The sequence below is a fragment of the Antechinus flavipes genome, chromosome 3 (assembly GCF_016432865.1).
Source record: "Antechinus flavipes isolate AdamAnt ecotype Samford, QLD, Australia chromosome 3, AdamAnt_v2, whole genome shotgun sequence".
NCBI classification, from domain to species: Eukaryota; Metazoa; Chordata; class Mammalia; order Dasyuromorphia; family Dasyuridae; genus Antechinus; species Antechinus flavipes.
This window is the reverse complement of record NC_067400.1, coordinates 43953739-43980022: the sequence shown is the minus strand read 5'-3', so window position 1 is coordinate 43980022 and position 26284 is coordinate 43953739. Positions and strand designations below refer to the sequence as shown.

At 37.3% G+C, this 26284-nt stretch overlaps 2 protein-coding genes across 2 annotated transcripts in view; one reads left to right on the top strand and one right to left on the bottom strand.

The window, feature by feature from the left end:
- The window catches only part of HPS3 (HPS3 biogenesis of lysosomal organelles complex 2 subunit 1), a 40633-nt gene that overhangs the window by 8415 nt on the left and 5934 nt on the right, over window positions 1–26284 (top strand). Inside the window, 12 exon segments of the mRNA XM_051983302.1 lie at window positions 1299–1491; window positions 3798–3879; window positions 5781–5935; window positions 9783–9891; window positions 11660–11841; window positions 14751–14827; window positions 14830–14930; window positions 17232–17465; window positions 20171–20356; window positions 20859–21047; window positions 22146–22253; window positions 25566–25775. Coding sequence (XP_051839262.1) covers window positions 1299–1491; window positions 3798–3879; window positions 5781–5935; window positions 9783–9891; window positions 11660–11841; window positions 14751–14827; window positions 14830–14930; window positions 17232–17465; window positions 20171–20356; window positions 20859–21047; window positions 22146–22253; window positions 25566–25775 — 1826 coding nt within the window.
- Window positions 22648–26284, bottom strand: part of LOC127552960 (ceruloplasmin-like) — a 66588-nt gene continuing 62951 nt past the window's right edge. Inside the window, exons 19-20 of the mRNA XM_051983300.1 lie at window positions 23954–24058; window positions 22648–23401 (exon numbers count right to left, since the gene is read on the bottom strand). Coding sequence (XP_051839260.1) covers window positions 23961–24058 — 98 coding nt within the window. The 3' untranslated portion in view covers window positions 22648–23401; window positions 23954–23960. The remainder of the gene's footprint in view (window positions 23402–23953; window positions 24059–26284) is intronic.

Here is a 26284-nt window from a genome sequence, read left to right as displayed (position 1 = left end):
TAAAACACCAGGCTATTACATTTGTTCTTTTCTGTGTGTTGTATACCGAAGCTGATCCATTGACTGCTTTCTGGGGGTTTTCCCCCCTTGTCCCTGAGGCAATTGGGGTTAAGTGACTTGCCCAGGGTCACACAGCTAGAATGTGTTAAATGTCTGAGTTCAGAGTTGAACTCATGTCTTCCCAACTTCAGGGTTGGTGCTCTTATCTACTGTGCCATCTAACTGCCCCTAGTTTGTTTGTTTGTTTGTTTGTTTTTTAACAAGTACTAAATCATTGATTACAACTTTGTTTTTTTTAAATTTTAAAATGATTTTATTTTTCCCCAATTACATGTGAAATAATTTCCTTTTGTTTTAAATTTTGAGTTATAGATTCTCCCCTTTCCTCCTCAAATCCTGCATTGAGAAAGCCCATGTGAAGCTGTGCAAAACATTTCCATAAAATTTATGTTGCCAAAAAACCCCCATGAATCCCCAGTTCCCTCAAAAAAAAATTTTTTTTTTTAAAAAGTGTGCTTCAATTTGTGTTCAGATACAATCCGTTAATTCTCTGGTTATGGATAGCATTTTTCATAAGTCCCCCAGAGTATTCTTGGATTATTGTATTACTGAGAATAGCAGTCATTCACACCTGATCATCCCACAACTTTGCTATTACTATGTACACAGTACATTTCACTTTGCTTGAGTTTATGGAGGCCTTTCCACGTTTTTTCTGATGACATCCTGCTCATCATTTCTTATAGGACAGTAATGTTCCTTTATAGTTTATTGATCCATTCCCCAATGGAGGGACATCCCCTCAAATTCCATTGATTACTACTTTGTAATAGAGTTTGAGATTTGGTTCTGGTGAGCTCTTTGACATTTTTCTTTTTTCATTCTTTCTCCTGAGATTTTTTGCTTTGTGTTTCTCCAGATAAATTTTATGTCCTGTTTAGTTTCTTGGCAACTCTAAAGGAGGTCATCGAGCAGCCCTTTCCAAAGAGCATCCTTCTGACATTTTCTGCCTCTCTTGATCAGATTGTGTGTATTTTTGTTTGCATTATTGATATGAATACTGTTTTTATATCACCAGTACCTCACTTATGTACCTTGTTTGTTGAGTTAAATGGGTGCCATGTTTTATTAAAAGTCTTTCTTTTAATGGTTTGGAGTTAGAAAATTAGGGATGGGGGAAAGGGAAGAAGCTGAAATGGGTGAGAAGTATTTCCCAACTTCTTTATTAACAGAATGCTCCGAATGTATCAAGGACACTATATTCAGTAAAATACTATTTTCTTCTCTTTTTAATGCAGGTGCTGTTTCTGCTGATGGCAAGAGTTCCCCTCAGGAAAAGGAATTGCTAAGTCTCTTCTGTTTTTTCTCTTTACCTCATATTGGATATCTCTATAGGGCTGTTAAATCAGTGGAATTAATGTCAGTCTACCAATATCCAGAAAAATCCCAGCAGGCAGTTCTTACCCCCCAGTTCCTACATGTCATTACAAGGTATGGATCGTACATTGGGCTCTCTCCTCTTTTCTCTTCATTTGTGTTTTATGATTGATGCCTTTTATGACCTTGTAGTCTTGCACTGAGTATTTACATCAGGAAGGGATATATTCCAGGGCTCTGATTTCTTGGGTTTAGGGAGCTCTCCAGTGAGGAAACTCCTTATCAGTGCAGACTGGCATTTTTTTATACTCTTAGAAAGTTGTCTCCAGAGCCAAGAACCTAAATGACTTAGCCATAGTTACAGAGCTGATATTGGGCCTGCACTGAGTCTTCTTGCTATGAGCTCAACTCTATTCCCTATACCCTGCTGCCTCCCTTAATGCATAATAGATTATGTATTGTCTTAAATTAGTATTTCATATTTATCTTTTCAGGGCTGCATTTAATGGCTTGTTGCTGTCTTTTTACAGACCAATGCTTTCCCAGTTTAGAGGCTTGAGTCCCCTGGGAACCATGAAATTTTTGCAAGACACTTTTGAATCTATATGCTTACCAACCATTTTCATCTTGAGCTTTATTTACCACCAACAAAATATGCAGCACAATAGCTTATGTTGAGTGAATAAAATGTCTTGCAGATATGGGTATTAGTGTGTGTTTGCTTTTAATGTCTGTGGTAATGTGTGTGTGTGTGTGTGTGTGTGTGTGTGTGTGTGTGTGTGTGTGTGTGTTTTTAATGTCTGTAGATACTACTGTGGCTAACACAGTGTAGTTTCATTAAAAAACAAGCTTTTTATTGTTAGGTATTTTGTCAACTGACAAATTTTTGGTATCATAAAGGGGACTTCACATTCCAAACTTTTGGGAGCCATTAGTTTAGTCTTTTCTAGTTATACCTTTTTTCCCTCCTCTTTTGGAGGTTAGATCCTTTAAATTAAATGTAAAATTCAGATATTATGTAGATATGTATTTTTATTTATTTTTTCCCCTTTGCCCCTTCATTAATGGACTCAGCATGTTACAGTGTTAAGTAGCTGACTTACTTGTTGAAAATCTGATTCACTACCATATAGTATTGGTTTAAACTTTTTTTCCCCAGGTTTGGTTTTTTTTTTTTCCATTATCATTTTAATCACCAACGATTCTGTTACTCTATTATGCTTTTGCTTTCATTATTCAGTGCAAACTGAGAATAGTTCAGATATTTTTATCAGATAGGAAGTTTAATTAGAGATAAAAACACCAAGGCAGAAAGGAACATCCCCAGAATTTTGCTCTTAGTATCAGAGCAAGATTTTAGTTTAACTGGAACTTGAACCTTCTAAAAATCCCAGTTTAAGGGACTTCTTTCCATGTATATCATACTGATTCTTCTTTACAGATAAAAATTTCCCCTAGGATCTTTACATTTAAATAACATTCAGGAATTTGATTTGGTTCTTTTAATCTCAGAAATTTGAAATTTTTTTATGTGTTTTTGTTTTGTTTTATTTTTTAGTAGTTTTGATCCCTCATTTTTTGATCAAACCATTTGTGAGTCATTAGGATACTTTCAAAAGAATTGCTGAATCATAACTATTAATAATGGCCTTTTGGGTTCCATAACCCAAAGAACTACTCCAAGTGTTTATTGAACAAAGTGATGATGTTAACTTGTTATGTTTTAGGTGCTGAGCTAAGACCTTTGTTCTTAAGAGTAAGCCTTGTAATAAGTTCTTGCTTATGTTATATGTTACATAGATAATATATATGCATATATATTATACATACCCACACATCCATACATATATGTACAAATAATACAGTATTTGTATGTGTTAAGTTATATAGGAGAGAAAGGGAATTTACTGGAGTTCTGATGGGGAGAATTATTAGATGGGGATTCAAGGGAGGTTCCATGGCAGAGATGGACTTTGGATGAAAAGGGCTATCTCAATAAAGGGGGAGAAACAAGCGCAAAGATAGATTACAAGAATATTTGGGGGAGGGTAGTGAAACATAAGGGAAGTCCTAGAAGTTGATTGTGGTGTTATTAAGTGCCTAAGGTTAACACAAGAGGCACTACAATAAGCATTTATTAAACGCCTACTATGTTCAAGGCATATTGTTAGCACTGAGAATACAGAAATGAAAAAATGAAACACACCCTTGTTTTTTTTTTTTAACATGACAAATATGGAAATATATTTTGCATGACTTTACATGTATAATTGATAATTTATTTTTACCTTTTCAGTAGATGGGGGATGGGCTGGGGGAGAGAATGTGCTACTCAAAATTTTTTAAACAGAATGTAAAAATAAAATAATAGTAATTATTTTTAAAAAGACCCCTTCTTTTCTTGTCTCCTTTCTCCTCAGTAACAACTTACAGTGTTTCACAGTCCGATGCAGTGCAGCAGCTGCAAGGGATGCAGATCCCTACATGGATACCACTTTCAAGGTTGGAATAATTTCACAATCAAGAAAAAAATGTTTGTTTTAATAATAACTGGCACTTATCCAGTACTCTAAAGATGGCAGAATATTTTACGTTAACTGATTTGAACAACATTGTCGGGGTGGTATTGTTAAAATTCCCATTTTGCAGATGAGGAAACTAAGGCCAAAACATCTAATATGATCTAAGGTCCCATGGGTAGTAGTTGTCTGAGGTAAGATTTGAATTCCGTACTTCCTTGCCCAGCCCTCTGTCTACTTTTCTACCTCTATGATTTAAAAAAAAAAATTTTTTTTTAATGTTTTTATGGATGCTATCATGGTCATTTCCCCATTTATCATTAATTCCTCTCTCCCCCAGACTCTTCTGTTTGACAAAGAAAAACAGTTAAACAAAATGAGCCAGCACCCTTGTAACATCTGAAACATTGTTCCAAAACCAAAGAGAAAGGAAGGATTTGAGATTTTTCAATTTAGAATCAAATGTCTGTGAATGCAGTTGCCATGTTAATGTTAGTGTCACAGCCAGGCTTGGCTCTATAGAACATTATTTGTTACAGACATTATCCATTCTTTGTACAGTGCATTCCTTTTAGAGCTAGCCAAAGACTTAGAATAGAGGCAGGGATAGCACCCATTCTAGTTCTGTGATTTTATTGGTATAAAGTATTCAAAGCTTCCAAGCAAAATATTTTTATTTTGCACATTTATTTGGTGAACCCAAGTCAGCCTTTTTTCTTATTCTGTAGACTCTGAAGTTTTTTGGTGGGGATTTTGTTGTTATTGTTGTTGTTGTTTTTTTTTTTAAGGTCTGTTACGGGAATTGGTTAATTAGCCTAATGCAAAAACTAAATCAATATTTCCAAGAGCAGAAAAATAAGTAAAGCACATTAGTAGTGATTTAGTTCATCCACCATGATATGAAAATACCTGAAAGATTAATTCTCTTGCCATCTGAGAAGCCTCAGAGATCTCTTAGCATTTCCACAGTTCTATCCGGAGACGTAATGGCTCTACTAAATGGATACATCATCTCTACTGAGACAAGACAAACTCAAACTGTAAAAGGTTTTTGACCACAGACGTTATCTCTGGTGTTCTATGACAAAAAGCACTATGTTTTATGCCCTTGCATCTGAGGCCTCCACACTGCAGAAAATCATTCAAATCCCATGATAAAAATGTGGGGTCTTAAAAATGTTGCAAGATGTTCATGTGAGTGTTGGTCATGAACTTTTTGAGTTAAGTAGCTGTGGTTTTGGGTTGTTTTGTTTGAGTTGCTGATGAATTCTTTCTCTTCCCCTGCCTCCCCCTCCTCCCCACTCACAGAAGAATCCATTTATGGGGTCACAAGTACTATTGAGACCATCTTAAAGTGAATTCTTACAGTATTGATATTCCAGATGGAAAATGGGCCAAAGTATGACCTTAGAACTGTTCCCTTGGAGGCTCATTTTTTTTCTGGAATATTGCTGGCAATGCCCCTGAAAAATCTACCAAAATCGCTTCTGGCTGCTAGACTGTGAGGACTGCCCCTGGCCATGGTGGCCTTCTTAAGGGCTGCTTTTCTCCACTTTTTTTGTAAGCTGCTTTTCTCTACCTTTCTTTTAGGCTGGTTTTCTCCACCTTTCTTACAGACTGCTTTTCTCCACCTTTCTTATAGGTTGTTTTTCTCCACCTTCTTATGGGCTGGCTTTTTTCACCTTTCTCATGTGCTAGTTTTCTCCACCTTAATATAGCAAACTGGGAAGATGAGAAGTCATTTATAAAATGTTTAATATATTGGGATTATATTATAGAATAGGAGGGCAAATATTTATCTAAAACACAGCCCAGACCAATCTTTGAAGACTTAGGGACATGGTCACTGTGTGCAATTTCTAATAGCTCTTCTTTCTTTTATAGGCTTGTCCGCCTATTAGTTTGGATATCTGCGCCTTAAGAATGCAGCTTTTCATAGGACTGAAAGCAATATGTCACTTTAGGAATCACATTATCCTTTTGACTAAAGCAGGTACAGAAGATATCCCAGAAAGAAGAAAGTTATCCAAAAGGCTGCTGTAAGTAAATTCTATTAACTGACCTGTCTTCTTTCTCACTCCCACATTTTTTTGCTATTTCATTTTTACTTCACAATTCCTAGTAAATTCAAGTAAGTAGGAACAGTTCCTGTAGTGTTTTTGATTTTTAATTTAATTTTTTTCAGTGAACAAAAATCTCTTTTTTTCTTTTAACCTCTCCACCCACCATGAAAAAACAAAACAAAAACTTTGTAACAAATATGCATAATCAAGCAAAACAAATTCCACATTAGCCATGTCCCCAAATTGTATGTCTTAGCTTTTATATTGCATGCCTGACGTCTGTGTCAGGAGATAGCTGGCACACTTCCTGGGTCCTCTGGAATCATCCTATAGTCCTTTCAAAAAAACTGTGATTGACATTTTTACTGAATGAAAATAGGCAGTCTCTTAAGTGAAAATTCCCTCTTTGGTTTCTTTGAAAAAATGTTTTTTATTCTTGAGTCGTATTTCTTTTTAACTGATTTAACTGATGAGATATTTTTATAGAATTTAGAATTAACTGAATAGCTTTTGGAAAGTTCTTTTTTTAAGAAAGAAGAAAAAGCAGAAGTAAAGGGCTCAAACTCCACTGAAGATTTCTCTTAGAACTCTTAAGAAGGAAGTGAATCTTACACACAATGGCACTGGTACAAATCTGTGTTTTGAATGTTTAAAACTTAGGGGACATTGGTCTTTTGCAAAACAAATTAAGGAAGAAGACAAAAATTTTATCACATAAAAACTGAAAGTTTAATGATTATCATTTTCTTATTTGATCTTTTAAAAGTTCATTGCAAGTAAAGACTGTTTTATGCTCTTCTTACATACTCAGTGCTCTAGTGCACAGTGGCTGGTATATCAGTAGATGCATAATCAGTGCTTATTGAATAATTGAGGGTGTTTTATTTGTATTTAAAAAGTAATTGTGACAATGTATTCCCATTTCTGAACCCATTTAGAGACAGTGGATCAAAATATGCAGGTCTCCTTCAAAGCTTAATGACCTAGGTAAACTGTTTTCAAGTCAGATCAAATCAATAAGCATTTATTAAGTACCTACAGTGCTGGGCCTGGAGTCAGGAAAATTTGAGTTCAAATTCAGTCTCAGACATTTACTAGCTGTATAATCCTGGGCAGATCATTTAACAGTTTCCTCATCTGGGCTGGAGAAGGAAATGGTAAACCACTTCATTAGAAAGCCCCAAATTGGGGATTTCTGAGAGATTTACTGAGAAAGCACAGAACCTGGAGACAGACTGTCTTATGTGATGATCAGCAAAGATGCTGGGCTTCACAGAGCACATGGAAGGGAGTAAGAAGGTCAGACATGTAGGAAAGGATCAAGTGATCCAGGGCTTTGAGAGCCAAATGGGAGATTTTAGATTGGATCCTAGAGACAAGAGGGTACTAGTTACTTAAATGGGGGAGTGACGTAGGATGATCTGCTTAAAAGCTGACTGGAGGATGGACCACAGTGGGGAGAAACTGGAGGCAAGGAGGCTCACTGGAAGGCAGGAGTTTCCAGTTGGGGAGACAACTGGAAGATGGTGTTTTTGATTGTAATAAGGAAGTTGGGTTGAGGGGAGGATTTGGGTGAAAGATGATGAGATTAATTCTGGAAATGTTAAGTTTAAGATATCTACAGGATGTCCACTTTGGGATATCCAATAGATGCTTGCATGCCATCTTGGTCCCCAGTTAAGCTTTGGTGATCTGCTCTGGACATTCAAGTCATGGATTATCTCATTTCCAAAAGTCCAACTTGTAATGACCACGTATTTAAAGTCAGCCGGAGTCAGGAATTCAGGTTAAGGGAAAAATCTTCAATATTTATTGAAGTAAAGAGGTGAATAAAGATTGCTATAGCAAATATAGGCAAGAAAGATTGCGATAGCAAATATAGGCAGTTGCGACAGGAAGCCAGCTAAGAGAGAGCGACGCGAGCCGAGCCAACAGTGGAGTCAACCGTGGCAATGGCCTTCCCAAAAGTCTCTCCTCCCCTTCCTTTTCCACTCCCCTGCCTCCACCCACCAAAATCGTCATTTCCTATACAACACATCAGGACTTGCACAAAGAGTGGGTGGGGGCCATTCTTTCTCCAAGCTTACATATTAATAGAGTATGGTCCAACTACTATTTAGCCTCATGTGCTTGGAACCTCAGTGCATCAACTCAAGCCTCAGCCCATTACACCAACTAAACTCACCACCCCCAAACACTTGCTTCTCTTGCCTAGGGAGTGCAAACCAACTGGAATATTTCTCCCAGAAGATATTTAGAAAGATAGAGCGGGGTTAAAGGGTGGGGGAACCACATTATTCATGGGAAACAAAGTGCAGGATTGTGGAGGATTTTTCATTTTTGTGTCCTTCATAGTGGACCTCTTTCTTCCGTACCAACACAGAAAATCAGAAGTTGCTTCTTATCAATGGGCAAAAAGCCATCTAGATCAATTAGCCTTGAATGATCTTGAAGTTTATACTGTAGTCCGAATGTAGCTATATAGGTTGTGGACAGTAAGGTTAGCATCTGACATTGGAACAGCATGGGAGAATTTTTAAAAGCGTCTCTAGAGGACCAAAATTAGGATTTATGTGAAAGAATTTGGAGGCAGATTCTTAAATTTAGGAATGTCACTTTTAGGCTAAAGGGAAGACACTCCCTAGCATTCTGTTTTCAAAAAAATTTCAGATACTTAGGCAGCTGAAAAAATACACCCAAACATTTGCTGCCTTTGCAGCTGACCAACTATACTTTTGTTTGACTTCATGCAACTGAAGCTTTGGTTTGGAAAACTTCCTGTCTCAGATACTTAGAAGTAAGAAAGGAACTAAGTCCTATGTGTGTCTTCAACTTCAAAATGAAATATGAAAAGCCAGAGATTATTTTTTTAATCATTTGCCCTTCTAAATAACAGTTTGGAGAAGTCAGAAATAATTGGTTTAACAGTACACATTGGAGTTACAAAAATCTAGACTCAATCACTAAACATTTATTAAATACCTACTATGCGCTAGGCACTGAAATAAATCCCTGCTTTCAAGTAGTTGGCTTTCTATCTGGGCTTAAGCATAATGCACATACTAGGCACTTAATAAATGTTTATTACTGATAAGACAAAATGTAGGTATATGAGTATATGTCAAATATAAAGAGAAAAATGCAAAATAAGTATATAGGAGTTAAAAATACAAGCTAGCAGTGGTTGGGGTTAGGAAAACCTTCATGCTAAAGTTCATGCTTGAGCTGTCTTAAAGGGAGAGGGGGAGGCTTTGAGACAGAGGAAAGAAGGGAGTGTGTTCCAGACTTGGGTGATGGCTGGGGGTGAGAGTTCAGAGTACTGTTAAAACGGAGATAACTGTTTGATTGGATTATCAAATGCAGATAGGGGACTAATGTTAGCACTTTGCATATGTTATCACTTGTATTCCTTACTACAACTCTGCAATGTTAGCACTTTGCATATGTTATCACTTGTATTCCTTACTACAACTCTGAAAAAGTGCAGTTAACTTTTTTCCTTAAGTAAAAAAATCAGATTTTATTGATTTCTTCTGTTTTGCATCACCTCAAAACCCAGTAATTATTATTCTCATATTATGTATGAGGCTCATGGTCTCACAGATGGTAATAGTTGTACCAGATTTGCTTGATTCCAGGCAAATCCAAATATACTATAGTATAGACCATTTTAAAATAGAGAATTCACTAATTTTAAAAAATGTTATCTATAAATTACTACTAGACTTATTGAAAGGAATTTATTTTTTAATTCACTTAGAATTAGCTTTTTGTAAGAATAAAAATACTTAGTAACCATGTAAATCTGATTATTTGCTTTTAGCTCCAGAAAAGATGGCAGTATTAAACACAAGTCACCTTCTGCAGTGGAAGCTGGGTGGAACTTATATATTGTGAATACGATTTCAACTGTGCAACTCTACAAAGAAATGGTATGTTGGGGGCTATTGTTTCTCGCTAATAGTATTAGTAATCACTGTTCATTTGCATATTAAAATGCCACAGACAACCAGCTTCTATATTTTTATGAGAGACCTTTCTCTGCTGCATGGACTTTGCCTTCCTAGTAGTTTCTTAAATATAGGATAGCTGACTTCTTTTTACCTTTTATTTCTTCTGGAACCTTTATAAATGCTGTTGCATTCACTGGCTAATCCTCCTTTTCACCTTTATGCTAAGAGGAAAAAATGTCCATTCTACTCTCTACCTATACAATGGAGTATGAGCTTAGACATCTTTTAGTTTAATGCCTTATTTTCTTTGAAGAATTGGATTGTCCCAAGGACAATTCTCAGGAGGCCTTGGGGTGTGATTGAGAGAACAAGACTTTGAGGTCAAATCCTGACTCTTTGACTTACTGTTGTTGTGAACGCAGGTAGTGTGCTGATTTAAATTCCCTGGAGGGTCTTCAAAGGCAAAAGGAGAGATTTGGAGGCTTGGACTAGAGCAGAACCTTTTTTTTTTTTTTTTTTCCTGAAGTGGTCCCTTTTGGCAGTCTGGCAAAATCAACAAACTCCTTTCAGAATAATATTTTTAAATGCATAAAATCAAATACAGAGGATTAAAAAGAAACCAATTATCATGAAATACAGTTAACAAAATATTTTAAAAAAACAAACAAACTTAATGGAACCCCTGGGTTTAGGAACACCATCACTCAACAAGCTCTAACATTCCTTGCAGTTCTAACATCTCTTCCAGGTGAGTGAATCAAAAAATATTTATTAAGTGGGATTTCTGTGTATCCCAAGTGCATAGTGTCTGATTCTGTGAATAGGAATAGGAAATGAAATTGACATTTGACAGTTGAAAACTTCAACAATTTTCATGGCTAATGAAGGAGTAACCTGTAGTTTCCAACTGTCAAAATGGTTGTATTTTTTTTCCTTTAAAAAGAAATCATTGAGTGATTTGTTTTTACATTTCTTTAATTCAAAACTCTCTCCCCCTCTTTTTTATTCTTTGTTATAATCCCTTATAACATGGATTACATTTTAAATCCCTTTTAATCCCTCTTTTTAAAATTTTCTGCATTTTAGGCTTTGTTATAACCCATTTTAACAAAGAATGAAAGATTTTAAAAGCAGTTCAGCAAAACTTATATCTAAGTCTATCTGTATATATAATGTTTTATATTTAGTTTTCTCCCTTCCCTTTGTTCTCCCCTTCCCCCCTCCCCTCCCCCAAAAAAGAAGAGAGATAACAGTGTCATGTTTCTTCTTCAAGGCTCAGTTTAGTATTATATTTACACAGCATTCATTTTCTTTTTTTTCTTTTTTTTTCTTTTTGTTCTTTACATAAACATGGTTTCATATAATTTTTTCTGGTTCTGTTTACTTCCCATTGAATCAGTCCATGTAAGTCTTCCCATGCTTCTCTGAAGAATAATTGAAAATCTCATAACATAAGAATATACAGTAGTAACAATAATTGTTACTCATTTAGAAAGAACATTGTTTTCTTCATGTGACTAAAATTAGCTTTGTTAAGCATATTTTAAACACTGATACAATAGCCTCTTGTTGCAAATTCCTAATGAGAAGAATCTTTATTGAATGACATTTTCCTTTTAAAATTAAATTTCAATTGTCTGGGAAATTAAGGTCTTCTTTCTCTTAACGGGTAGTTTGAAGGGCATTTTAGAATCATGGGGTTGGTATTTCCCCATTAGCCATCATGACTCACCTGTCCCCGTTTTAGGTAGACTACAGTAAGACCTACAAGAACATGAGAACTCAGAGCTGCATTCATCTCCTCAGTGAAGCCCACCTCTTAGTGAGAGCTGCTCTGATGGATCCCTGTCTCACTGAACCTGGAGAGAAAGAGGAACTCTTAGAAGCTTTCAGAGAAAGCTGTGGGCACCTTGGAGACTGTTACAGCAGGTGGGTGACTTGTGGCAGGAAGATCCTATCTTGGGACCATGAGAGTAGGTAAGGGGCTCTCTTCCTGCCATGGAGACTTCCTTTAGTTGGGGAGTGAGTGGGAGAGCATCTGGGCCAAGGGAGGGTGTCCGTGATCACATGAGCTTTGAGGTTCGTCTGCAAGGGGCAGGCTCTCTCTCTCATCTCCCCAAAAAAGCCAAAGTAAAACAACAGTAACAATAGGGGAAAGTTCTCAGTTTGGTGACCTGCAAGGAGATTGAACCAAATGGATATAATTATAGCATCATACGGTGTTGGGAGGCAGGACTCATACTTTCATCCATCTATAGTAGGCCTTTTCTGTTATATTTGAGGGCCCATGCGACATGATATGACTGAATCAGTTAGCAAGTACTTATTAAGCATCTGTTACTTGGAAGGTACTGTACTGGGTAACAGAGGCTACAGGTACAAACTCAAGGGGAGTTTTCTATTTCATTGGAGAGATTATGTTGAATGGATAAAGTAGTGAGGGCAGGAGGGAAGGCTACAATGTAGAAGATGATCCCAGAGAGACTTCAGAAGGAAGAAAGTAGCTGTAGCAGTTGTATGAAGTGGAGGTGATCAGGAAGGACACAGGGGACAAATAGGAAAAAGCACAGAAGGGAGCTGGAGCATCATGTGTGGAGAACAGAGACCAGTTTGGACCACACAGTATGATAGGGGAAGGAACACATAGTAAGGTTAGAAAGCTAGGTTAAAATGAGGTTATTATGAAGGGCTTTAAAGGCCCAACAGAGGAGTTTATATTTGTTCTAGGGGACCCTCTTGAGTTTGAGTAGAGGAGAGACATGATCAGATATCTACTTAAGGAAAATCATTATAGCAACAGTGTGGAGGATGTTCTTGGTCCAAGAACTGTAAGCCACATTCAGAAATTGATTTCATTATTTGTTCATGGACCTGTGTTCTCATTGATATGGTATTATCTCCAGCACTGGTGTCCTCAACCTACCCATGCCTACCATCTGTGTACTTATGTCCTCCCATTAGTTTTCTTCTTTAAAATTCACTCAGTTTAAAATTTCTCCTCCATCCATATCACAGTGGCTATTGTATACTGGCTTCCTCATTTCCAAAGAGTTCAGCACCTGCTCTTTTCCTTCTGTTCCTCTCAATTCCTGCTCTTGCACTAAAGGACTTCACCATCCATTTGAGTGGTCCTTCAAGCTTTTTCATTTCATCATTTTACAGGTTTTAATTCTGATGATTTCCATCTTCCCTCCACCTCAGCCAATTGCAGGGGTTGTCACACCTGGGATCTCATCCTTTTTTGCACATCTACTCCATCAATCAAAAATTGACATTGTGACCATATTTTATTCTTCCATTTCCTCTTAAACCTGTTCTTTAGCCTCATCGTGACCTCCTATCCTTCAGCCTCACAGTGCAGTCTCAGGCCTGTCTTTGATTTTGCTTTCCTTCCTTTCCAGTCTTATAATGGATGTCCATTCACTCTCCTGCCCTCTGGAATCCCTCAGTTATCCTTTTACCCCTCATCTTTTGCCATATCTCAGCCGCCTGTTGCTCTCTTTCTTGGCTATCACACTTAGTGCCTGACAAAAAAGCTGGAGGATATCATACAATCATCCTATAAATTCATGTTCATGTTATTCAATTTCACCTGGTCCCTACCTGCAGTACGGCAGTTGCTCCGTTCCCTTCCAGTTGATTTCCCAGCTTAGTCCCCATAAGAGCTATTCCAAATCCTCTCTTCTCTGCTCAAGCCTCCCATGTGTCCTGCTGCCTCCCCTTCCTCAGGCAAGGACCCTTCCTCTTAATTTCCTGAGCAGATGGAGGTCATTGAGTTCTGGAATGAAGAGGTGGAGGAACCAGTGACGCCTCCTTTCCACCAGCCTATTGCCAGGACTGGCTCTTCTTGTGAGCCCTTGACCACACCCTTTCTCATCTTCCCCTGTGGATTGCACCCTCCATCATCCCTTTTCTCTCTCTTTAAATCTCAGCCTCTGCATCTGCTGGTTCTTCCACTGCCTTCAGACACGCCCGAGCCTCCCTTGTTCGTGGAGAACATTTTTCTTTTTTGGTTTCTTTGCTGACTCATTCTCCATATGGTGGCGGCTAGGTGCTGCCATGTTGCACAGAGCATGGGCTTTAGAGCCAGGGAGATGAGTTCAAATATGACCTCAGACACTTACTGGCTGGGCGACCCTCGGCAAGTCATTTAAGCCTGTTTGCCTGTTTCCTCATCTGTAAAATGCCATCCTTCCATAAAGCTCAAGAGCCACTTTCTACAAAGTCTTTCCTCCTTATGAGCCCTGTTCCTTCCAAATGATACTATATTTGTGAGCATACTTATTGTATTCCCCTTCATAATATAAAATTGTTGCCAGTAGGGTTGTTTCATTCATTGTATTTGTATTCCTAGCACCTACCATAACTCCTGGCAATATAGTAGGTGCTTAATAAGTGTTGTTTGGCCTATAAATCAATCCTCCATAGAAGGTTCAAGCAACTTATCAGGAGATTTTCTCCTTTTTGCTCGACATCCCTAGAATATCAGTGGCATACATGGGCTACCTTGGTTACATTATTGCTCACACATTTCATGTTATGTTTGTTGGCATCTGTGCAGTCATGAACCATGTTATAATTTTAGCATTTCAGTTATGAGCAAAACCAAAGCAAAATAAGATGATTAACATATGCGTTACAGAAACATGTTGGAAAATGTCTTTATGTCAACTAATAAGTATAGAGTGAAAACAATTTTGAGGGTCTGATAGAAAAAGCCACCTGTCCTATTACTGCACTTAAGACTTTTGAATTGTTGGAAATTTGACGCCCTTCGCTTATTCATTTGTCTGCTCATTTATTCACTCATTCATTTATCATGTGTTTTTTTCATTTAGGCTTGATACCCAGTATTCTCATCTGGCCCTGCCTTATTATAAGATGTCTGGTTTATCTATGACTGATGTCTTGACTAGATAGACTCAGTGGTAGAAGATGGATCACAGAATGCTGAGAGAGGTTTACTCTTCTACATAAACCATTCCCTTTATGAGAATGTGGATGAAGAATTAAGTGAAGTAAATATGCTTTTCTGTTTGTTAATTTATATTATGTTTATTCTCCATTTCCAACTAGGCATTGAGGTGATGCAGATCCTGGAGGCAGGAATATCTGAGTTCAAATGTGGCTATAGACATGTACTAGCAGTGTGATCATGGCAAGCTACTTAACCCCTGTCTCCCTTAGTTTCCTAATCAGTAAAATGGGAGGTAATAATAGCAACTACTTTCTAAGGTTGTTGTGAAAGTCAAATGAGATAATAAGTAAAGCACTTTTCAGATATAGAAAATATCAAGTATTAGTTATTATGATCTAATTTTATTACTTATTCTTAGTTCCTCAGTTAGTTGTCAGCAGATAATTGCTGATCTGCTTCTTTTTTTTGGAAGGGGTGCAGTAAAGATAAGAATATTATTGGGGTTAAGTGACCTGCCACGGTCCCACAGCTAGTAAATCGTCAAGTTTTTGAGTCCAGATTTGAATTCGGGTCTTCCTGACGCCAGAGCAGGTAGGTGTTCTATCCACTGAGCCATCTAGTTGCCCTTGTTTCGCTTTTTACTGAAAAAAATGTTTCACATTGAAATTTCCTTCTCTATATTAAGGAAATCATAGTTCTAGACCCAAACAAACTTTTTTTTTTTTTTTAATATAAAAGTTTGGCAAAATTCCAAAATAATTCTCTTCCTTTGAGAATCACATTAGCTTTTTTGATGGGGAAGAATAACAGATATTCTCTTTTCTCCTCCAGTCATCCTAGAATTCTAGAATAATAGTGTTAGAAAGATATATCTCATTTAATTCTCATTTCCAGATGAAGAAACTGAGGCACAAATTGGTTAAATGACTTTTCCCAGAATCACATAGAGGTGGCAGAGCACTTCTGAAACCTAAAGTGACGCATCCTCCATATCGAGACTGCCAGAAAGCTTGGGTTGGGGGCTGGCTTTCAAGAGACAGCAGCCCCAATTTCTCTGAAAACTGGCCCAGTGATCTCAGGATTAATTCATTTAAGATTTTTTTAGAAAGTTATTATAATAAATGATTATGATTGCCAAGTAGAGTCAAAGATTTAAAATATGGCCCAACTGAACATTTTACATCAAAAGTTATCATACGGTTTGTGTATAAGTATATAGAAATATTCACATGTATATATGTGTATTTATGCCTGTGCATATATTATGTGTGTATATGTCCATGCATATATTATATGTGTGTGTGTGTGTGTGTATATATATATATATACATACCCATGAATACATTGTGTATGTATGTACCCATGAATATATTAAATCTAATCATATGTGTGTATGTGTTTGTGTGTATAGGATTTTGCAATTAAAATTTCCCTCCTCAATGAAATTCTATTAAAACTAAAGCTGTTCTTTTCTATTTGTGATTGTAATTTGTCACCACAATTCATGGCTGATACATTTAGCCAAAATTCCATAGGCATCTCATTGGATCATAAATTTCAGGTTGGGGGAGGATGTTAAAATGTAATCAGGTGGAATCTTATTTTAAAGATAAGGAAACCAAAACTGAGAAAAGTTGGTACCTTGGACTGTAGGTGGATGGCCTATTTATTTTTAAGTGTGGTCCTGGGCTTTCATACCTATGGGGACTTCTAGTGTGAAAATTACCTCCACTGATATAAGAGCTCCTCTGTACTTTGCATTCTTAAAAAGTTGCCTGAACACTGCGAATCTCAGGCATTTGCTGGAGCTCAGCTAACTAATATGTGTCAGAGACGGTCAGTTCTGTGGTGACCATACCCACTGCTTCTCATGTTGAAGCTAACAAAACTAAAGGTGATTTAACCCTTTGTATGGATTTGGATTTGTTAACAAAACATTCATGCTCTACTTTTTAATGTGTATTTGCCTCTCCATTACAGCCTCATCTCTGTTGCAAGGAGAAGTGATTTTATTCTTTGTATTTATATCTCCAGCATCTAGCATATAATGCCTGGTCCACAGTCACTTGATAAATAATATGTTTATTGGTATAACTGTGGGGGGTACTTAAGTTTATTGCTTGATATAACCACAGTAGGTGCTTAATAAATGTTTATTTATTGATATACTTATAGTAGGCACTTATTAAATTCTTGTTTATTGATTGATACAAGCATAGTAGGTGAATAATAAATGTTTATAGATTGATATATTCCATAATAGGAACTTACTAAGTATTTGCTTATTAATTTATGTTACCAAAATAGGTGCTTAATAAATAACTATTTATTGATTGGTATAACCACAGTAGGTATTTCTCATACCAATGTCTACCATTTTATTTCTTTCCATCTATTATAGGAATTAGCAGCCAAAGTGAGCCAGATATTTAGTGCTGCTGAGCCCAAACAGCTGCCCCATGTTCTCTGCAGTCCATGCATGAAAAATATAGATCCTTTACTTGCCGTGAACTACTTGAAAAAGCTGAATACATCTGGATTGTCCTCTGTCTTAGTGACGTTGACCAAGGCAGCGATGGCTCTGAAAATGGGTGATCTGCAGATGTATAAGAACGAGATAAAGTGCCAAACGGAAGTAAGATGCATGGCCAGGTGTAATTCTCTCTTGTGAACATGGGCACGAGATCTCATGATAGTTCTAAGTCAGTTCAACAGGCAAGTTGGTCCCTGATTATGGCGAGTAATGAATCCTCTAAAATGTCCCATTAATAAAATTTACAGTACTTAATTTTGGAATTAAGCCAATGATCGTGTTTTACATAATCACAACTTTGAATAGAGTGAACTTGAATACAAGCAACCACTTCATGGGATTCATTACTCACATTAATCAGAACTAAACTACTACTAAACACCTGTTTGGTTTCTAATGCAAATTTAAAAAAACAACCAAACCCAGAATAGTTAACATTTAGAGATAAATAATCTTTCAGGTCAACTTGTCTAATTCTCTCATTTGAGAAGTAACAGGTGAGGCCTAAAAATTGAAGTGATTTATGTGGTTTGAGTTGAGCAGTTTGTAGTACCTGCCTCTGACACTTAGCTCTGTGATTTGGAGCAAACTATTTAAAGCCTCTGAGCCTGAAACTAGTAAACAATATCTATAAACTAGCAAATCTGTAAAACTTGCAAATAATATCTATAGCACCTACTTTTCAGGGTTCTCATAAGGCCCAAATGAGATAATGCTTATAAAGGGCTTTGCAAACATTAAATTATTAATATTAATATCTATATTAATGTCAGTTGTTATTGTCATTATTTTTATCCAAGACCACATAGAATAGTTAGTTGCACTGTTAGGTTTGAACTTCTGTCCTTAAGGAAAATCTACTTGGGGTGGGGGGGGGTGTTTAAGACATAATGGCTGTTAATAAGCCTAATATTATCAGATGGGGTCTGACAGTGGCAGAAATGAAATATGAGGAAGGAGAGCTTTTTAGCTGAGCAGGGGAGAGGGGTGAGTGAAGGCAGATCAGGGAAGGCTCTCCCAGGAAGTTAAAATATTCTGAGGAAAAACTGTTATTTCAGGCATAGGAGTTAGCCCAGTAAACAAAGAGAAGATGGGCTGCTCATTTCTATGTGTGAGGAACAGTAGGAAGATCAGTTTGACTGGACCTTGGAGCTCATGAAAGGGAAAAGTCTGTAATGAGGCTGGGAAGGTAGGCTTGAGGTCCACTTGTAGAGTTTTTTAAAGTCCAAATGGGTTGATGTTTGATACTTGGAGCAGTAGGGAGTCAGAGGTGTTTACTGAATGTAGGATGAGGATGTGGTTATATCTGTGCTCAAGGAACATCATGTTGGCAGATCTGTGGTGGAGGAAGAGAGCAGGGGAAAGAGACTTGAGGCAATTGCCAGGGGAAAGCTGAGGATCTGAACTAAAGTGATCCCAGCGTGAATAGTGAACAGGACACAGATGCAGCAGACACGAAAGTAAAAATGGCCAGATGTTTTCATTGCACATGTGGGGCAAAGATTTGAGACTGCAGACCTACGGGGATCATGGAGAGAGGACCATACAAGAAATAAGACATTTTGGAAGAAAAACAATGTTTGGGAAGAAAAGATAATGAGTTCCCATTTGCATGGGTGAGATTCAAGATCTCTGTGGGATGTCTAGTAATGCATAGAGATGATATTAAATCCTCAGTAGAAATAAGTAACAAGTGATAGGAAAAGATACAGAATAGATGACTGACACTTAAATGTGTTTGGCACGTTCGCTTTCAGGGGAGTATGAGTGAGAAGGGAATGAAGAGTGTTGCAGAGGCCATCAGATGTAGCAGTGATATTGGTCATTTTTGCTTATGACTGTTTCTTTGTGACAAGAGATGATTCTTTGAGGGCAGGTAAATATACTGGGAAATAGCATCAAGAATATATATTTGTACGTGTATGTGTGTGTTGGAGGGGTGAATAGATAAGTAAATGTTCAATTTGTTTGGAACTGAATGTGGCAGCACATTAGAGGCTCTTGGGTGATATTCAGTAGAGAAGAGAGATTTGGAGTCCAGAAAAATTGAATTTGATTCTTTCCTCAGATACTTACTAGCTTTGTGATCCTGGGCAAGTCATTATTCTGGACAAGTTCTCTATAATCTGGGGATAATAATAGAATCTGCCTCCCAGGGTAGTGTTGAGGATCACATTAGATATTTGTAAAACACTTTGCAAACCTCATAATACTATATAAATATTGGTTGCTATAATTAATTAGTAGTAGTGATAGTAGTAATGGTAGTAGTAGTAATAATAGTAGTATTAGTAATAGTAGTAGTAATAATACTACAGCACCAGCAGTAATAGCAGTTGTAAAAGTATTAGCAACGGTAGTAGCAGTAGCAGTAATAATAGTAGCAGTAGTAGAAATAGTAATAGTTGTAGCAGTAATAGTTGTAGTAATTGTAGCAGCAGCAGCAGCATTGCTATCATCATCATCATTATTATTATTATATTCCTGTCTGTAATCCCTGGTCTCTAATAGACCGAAGCTGGTAGATGATGAGGTCCAGTGAACTCAGCTGTTTATTTTCCTCACTAAACTGACACCACAAGGGTGAATCCCCAGGAGCAAGAAGCCACAGATTGTATAAGAATGGGCAGGCTTGCCCAGGTCAGGAGCAGAGTAGTTCAGATCTTTTGTGCCCATCAGGAGAGTGGGGGGTGGGTCAGGGCCCAGCTTGGGCTAGATAGCTCCATTCTCAAGAGAAAAAAAAGGTTTTGGGAACCTGAATTTCCTAGACTTTGTTTTTCTAACTTGGGTTTATTTCTTCTCCCAAGATGGAGTTGGTGCACGGCTTTATTTTGGAACCCCGATTGTTGATCCAACAGAAAAAGGGGCAAGTTGTGCCAACAGCGTTTGCAGCTCACCTCAAGGAGACTCATCCAGAATTGCTTGTGACCGCCATACTGGGCCTACAGAAAAACGGCAAAGTGGAAGTGGAAGAAGCAGACGCCTTCTTCAAGGTCTGTCCTTTGGGAAATGAAGAAACTGATGTGTCGTGTTGATCCTGTAGAATGAAACTGATGTGTGGTGTCAATTTGTAGAATGATGAAACTGACATAAGGTGTGGTTCCTGTAGAATGAAACTGATGTGTGGTATCAACTCTGTAGAATGAAACTGATGTGTGGTATCGATCCTGTAGAATGATGAAACTGACGTGTGGCATCAGTCCTGTAGAATGAAACTGATATGTGGTATCGATCCTGTAGAATGATGAAACTGACGTGTGGTATCAATCCTGTAGAATGAAACTGATGTGTGGTATCGATCCTGTAGAATGATGAAACTGACGTGTGGTATCAACCCTGTAGAATGAAACTGATGTGTGGTATCGATCCTGTAGAATGAAACTGATGTGTGGTATCGATCCTGTAGAATGATGAAACTGATGTGTGATATCAATCCTGTAGAATGAAACTGACGTGTTTGGGTCTGGGGCGGGGCTTTATTTTGTTGTTTTCAAGGTGCTTTGCGGCAAGGATGACGATGTCATTCCTCAGCTCTTGGTGGACTTCTGGGAAGCCCAGTTAGTATCATCCGTCCCTGAGGTAGTACTCCAGGAACTTTTCTTCAAGCTTTTATCTCAGTATATCTGGAGACTCTCACAAAAGCAGCCCCCGGACACGAAGCCGCTGAGAAATCCAAAAGACCTGGTAAAATGACTGGGAACCCAGGGATGCTCATAAAGGCTAGAACTAAGCTGCTAACTTCTGAGGCTGAACGGTGGAGGATCAGAATTTTCTCCCCTTATCAGTGATCTTGTTTAATCCACAAAAGATCTAGGAAAAAGGATAGACTTCTCTGGATCTGTTGTGAGGACACCGAGATTAGTTGTAGTGAACATTGGACTTTCAGCATTTAGGTTTCCTCCAGAACATTGTCTGCTGGGATGTTGGATCCATGGGAGCCATGGCAACCAGAGAAAGGGCTTAACCTATGGATGAGGGTCCCAGGACACATAAGCAGAAGGGATCATTTATAAAATGCTTTGAAAACCATAAGACACTTTATAATGTCAGTTGGATACTCGACAACTTTATTGCCAGTGGACTTATGAGCAAGAAATAGATGTAGAATTTTGGGAAAATGTGTCCTATGTAAAAATTATAGATAGAATATGTAGATATATTTGTGTATGTGTATCTATAAATATATAGATGTGTATATACATCTACATGTGTATATAGTTATATGTGTATATACAAATGTATATTCAAATCTGTACACATCTAGATAGATAGATACATATACAACCAATCCATTCAAAACACACACACAAATGTTTACATCTATTTTAAATGTTATTATTAGCACTTTGGAATACACTCAGCTAATTAATAAATCAATCAAGCATTTATTAAATGTCTGCATTATACCACAAAGACAAACACCCAGCCCATTCCTGCTCTCTAGGAGCTCACACCATAGCAGGCATGAACACAGAAAAGAAAATGCAGAGGTTCTGTTGCAAAAACTGAGTTGTTCTAAGATTTTATGTATCCCTCTTTACAATCACAAAAGAAGTATAAGTCAGGAAATTCTAGAAAATAGTACTTCAAAACTAATAAGCATTTTAAATTGTTACTTAAGAAAATGTTAATTTAATAGGAATACAGTTAGATTCTTTAAAAAGGTAGCACAATGCTTACACATGTTTAGAAAATGCTTGTTAGAGCAGAATAAAAATCATTTTGTGGTGTGTTTTTTGCTTTTTGTTTTCTGATTTAACAGGAAATTTATTTTCTTTTCAGATAAACTCCTGTAGTCATTATGGTTTAATTTACCCCTGGGTTAACTCCTTAACATCATCAGATTCTTTACATGATCAAAATTATGCAGAGGACCTTTCTAAATTACAGGTAATGACAGTGTTTCTTTTTTGAAAGTACATTTTATAGTGAATAATTTTGTTTGGCAAAAATCTCTGGCCAGCATCTGTCTTAAGCTTGCACTTCCTAATTTCATCATTTTCTTTTATAATTATTATTGCTTCATATGTTTACATACATACATGTAAACATTCATGTGTTTACACACACAGTAACATGTTACTGTACTTCATATGTTTAATCAATTCAACAGTTGTTGCCAAGATTCTCTTCCTTCTTTGAAGGAACAAAGAGTGAAACATCCAGTCCATTCAGAGCTTCTTAGGAAGTTTGTGGGTATGCATATTTATATAAACATTCTTAGAAATCCATTTAAGGTTTCTTAGGAATTTTGTGGGTGTGTACATTTACACGAACACTCCTAGACAACAAAATCTACCTTTAATTGTATAATTGGCAGGGGGAGAATAAATAGGCACACAGTAGAACGAATAATTTAGTGTTATGATTTGAGATACAGATACAAAATAAGAAATGGGCTGTGCCCTCAAAAAGCTTACATTCTTCTACATGAAATATCCAGGTTTAACCTCATGGATTATTAAACCACCACATTTGGAGTGTTCAAATACTTTTCAGTTTAGTAAAACATTTATTAAATGCCCTCCCTGTGAATGCAAAAAGAGGTCAAAGACAGCCCCTGACCTAAAGGAAAGTATAATCTAAATGCTTCCCTCTTTGTTGGAAATCATGTGGAAAGAAGTTTGGGGTTAGCAGGAAGGACATGTACCTCCCACCACTTGGTCTGAAGGTGTCTGTAGCTCACAGTGGTGGCTCTGGGTCAAGCTAGCTAGGGAGAAATCTTACCGATCATGAGATCAGGATCCCAGGGCAGGAGCTGGAGTGTTTGCAAGATTGGAGTAGGCAGCCAGAGAAGGGCTCATGGAGGTGTGACATGGAGGTGTCTGGAGTGGGCAGAGGACTCCTAGTGTCTTTAATTGCCCTCTGGATATAACTATGTGCAGATGGCGTTGCCTTGATTAAATCAGACTTCATGGAGGTATGATGCGATCCATCAGTGTTCATTAGAGATTGACTTGACAATCCAAACAGGAAAAGTTAAGTAGCTGGATAATGCCTGTGGTCCAGAACGTCATGTGCAGTTGGATGACCTATTGCTTGAATGACATATAATATATCTGTATTAGGTTACAAGGAAATATTATTATAGACTTTTAAATGCTACAAGAGAAATGTCTTTTATTTCTCTTAAACGAATTTGGATGCTTTAAAGCCTGTTTATATATGTGCACATACTGTGTACGTGTATACACACAGATCTATGTGTCTATATATGTACATATGCATATATTTATGTGGGTACACACATACATACACACACACACACACACCCCTATGTCTATGTACACATACACACATTTATGTATTTGTGAGGCAGCTAGATGTCACAATGGATAGAAAACTAGCCTAGTTTCAGTAAGATCTGAATTCAAAATGTACTTACTAGTTATGTGATTCTGGGCAAGTCACTTAACTCTATTTAATCTCAGTTTTCTCGTCTGTAAAATGGGGGACACCCTGGAAAAGGGAATGGCAGGCCACTCTAATATCTTTGCCAAGAAAACCCCAAGTGGGGTCAGCAGGAGTCAGACAAGACTGAACAACAACAATATGATCATGGATCTTAATATTCTGTATTTGATACTAACCTTATTCTCAGAGTTGTCCCGTGATTGACAGCTGGGAAAAAATTATTAAAAGTACTAGAAATGGATATTTCATATCTGTTACCCTCCTATGAGTCTGAGGAGATCCTGTAAGTGGAAAGATGTTAAAAGAGAAAAAAAAATGTATATTAGTATCTGTTCTTTGAAAAAACATTTCTTTGTTGGTGGTCAGAGGGGAAAGGAGACACATTTGGTAGCAAAAGCAATTTTAAAAAAATAACTAAATGGGTCATTATCATAAATTAACATTTATGTAGTGCTCCTATCAACCACTGTGCTTAATGCTCAACAAAAAGATTTTCTCATTTGATTCTCCCCACTCTGTAAAGTGGGACTAATATAATCCCTTTTTCCCATGAGGAACCTGAGGCAGATGTTAAGTGATTTGCTCTGGATCACACAGCTAAGAAGCTATATATAGTCCTACCTACTCAGTTTTTAATGTATACAAAATATGTGCATGTTTTCTCCCCACAATAGAGCGTGAGCTTCTTGAGGGTGGGGAGGGTGTCAGTTTTACCTTTAAATCCCAAACTCTTAACACAGTGCTCGTCTAGTCCCTGTTAAATTCTTGATGATTAAATTGATAATTGCTGAGATTGGGTGCCAGTATAATGTTCTTGAATGCTTCTATTTTTGCCTTCTGAGCTTAGCACCGAGCTTTGTCCGTAGTAGGTGTCCAATATCTGGCCATTCTGTCTGTTTTTGTACAGGCAGCATTTCATACGTGGAATGCCTTCCTTCCCTTACACAATCCTTCCTTTCTTTCCAACTTTCGCTCAGATGCCACCTCCAGTGGGGGCCTTTCCTCATCTACTACCTAGTACTTAGTGCTTGCTCCCTCGATACAATAAAAAAGATTTTAAAAATAAAAATAAACAAATTTCTTTCTTTATTTGTTTATTTTTATTTTTAAAATCTTTTTTATTTATTATACTTACTTATCTTTTTATATATTGTTTGTTCCAGGAAAATGTAAGCCCTTCGAGGAATCATAATTTCTTTGTTATGCTTTAGATCAAATGATGTGCATATGGTAATCACTGAATAAATGTTTGTTGAATTTATTAAATTCTAGATAAAATGCCTAAGAAAGAGAGCACTCTAATTCGAATCTCTTAAGATTTCAGCAGCCTTCTTTTTGAAATAATTTGTTCTACAATACATTCTTCACATAAGAAACTTTTTTTTAGCATTCATTAAATAATTTTAAAATATCATTTAGCATTTGTTTGCTTAATTCAAACAAAACTACAATGATATATCAAGATTAGTTGAATTAATAAAATGCATAATAATGGATAAAGAGAGGGCCTTGGAAATCTTGCTTCTGACTTATACTGGCTTTGTGACTGTGGACAAGTCACTTTTAACCTTGCTGAGCCTGAGAAACTCTCCACGATGGGATTCTAAGTGACTGTTGGCAGTAGGTGGACCTTAGAGTGCTTGGAGAAAAATCACAAGTCTTTGACACACTCGTGTAGCTGCCATCTTTTCTTGACTAAGGAAATTTAATCAACCCTGAGGATTGTCTACAGTTGCTTGGATTTATGCATTCTCATCTTCATTAACCCATTTACTTTTCTCTCCCCAGTCTCTGATATGTGGCCCTTCATTTGACGTAGCTTCCATTTTGCCATTTTTGGAACCACTGTCGGAGGACACAAGTGCCGGCCTCAGCATCCACATTCTCTGTCTCAGCCGCCTGAAAGAGCATGAGCGTGCCATAAACTCGCTGCTGGACAGGTGCCCTGAGGCCGTCATCCCCTACGCCCACCACGAACTGAAGGAAGAAGGCCCTCGGGTATGGCTCTTTTCACCCCTCTGCCTGATTTGACATTCATTGACTCATTTCTCATGTTACATAACTGAGGACGTTCTCTTGATAGAATTAATTATTTTAGAGATGTCATTTTAGTTCCACAAAAGTTCCATTTTTAAACGTTTTATCTGTGTCTTTTTTCATATTAACCTTTATTGGTCAGTAGATCCTGTTCTTTCCAGTTTCCCCCTATAACAAAGATTTAAAAACAACAGAAAAATTTTCAGCAAAAGAGAAATGTGTTAACTTAATTTGATGATATATCAGCAAGCTTTTATATGATTACTTATTCTTATGTAATATACTGCACTAGATACTCATAGAGGGACAGACATGAGGGAGACATACAGTGGAAAGAGTTTGTTTTTGGAATCGGAAGACCTGGGTTTATATCTCATGGGGCTTGTGGAGTAAATGTTCTCGGAGATCTCTTTCAACTGTGATCCAAGACAAAGTCCTTTCATTCAAGGACTTACAAATTAGTGGGAGGA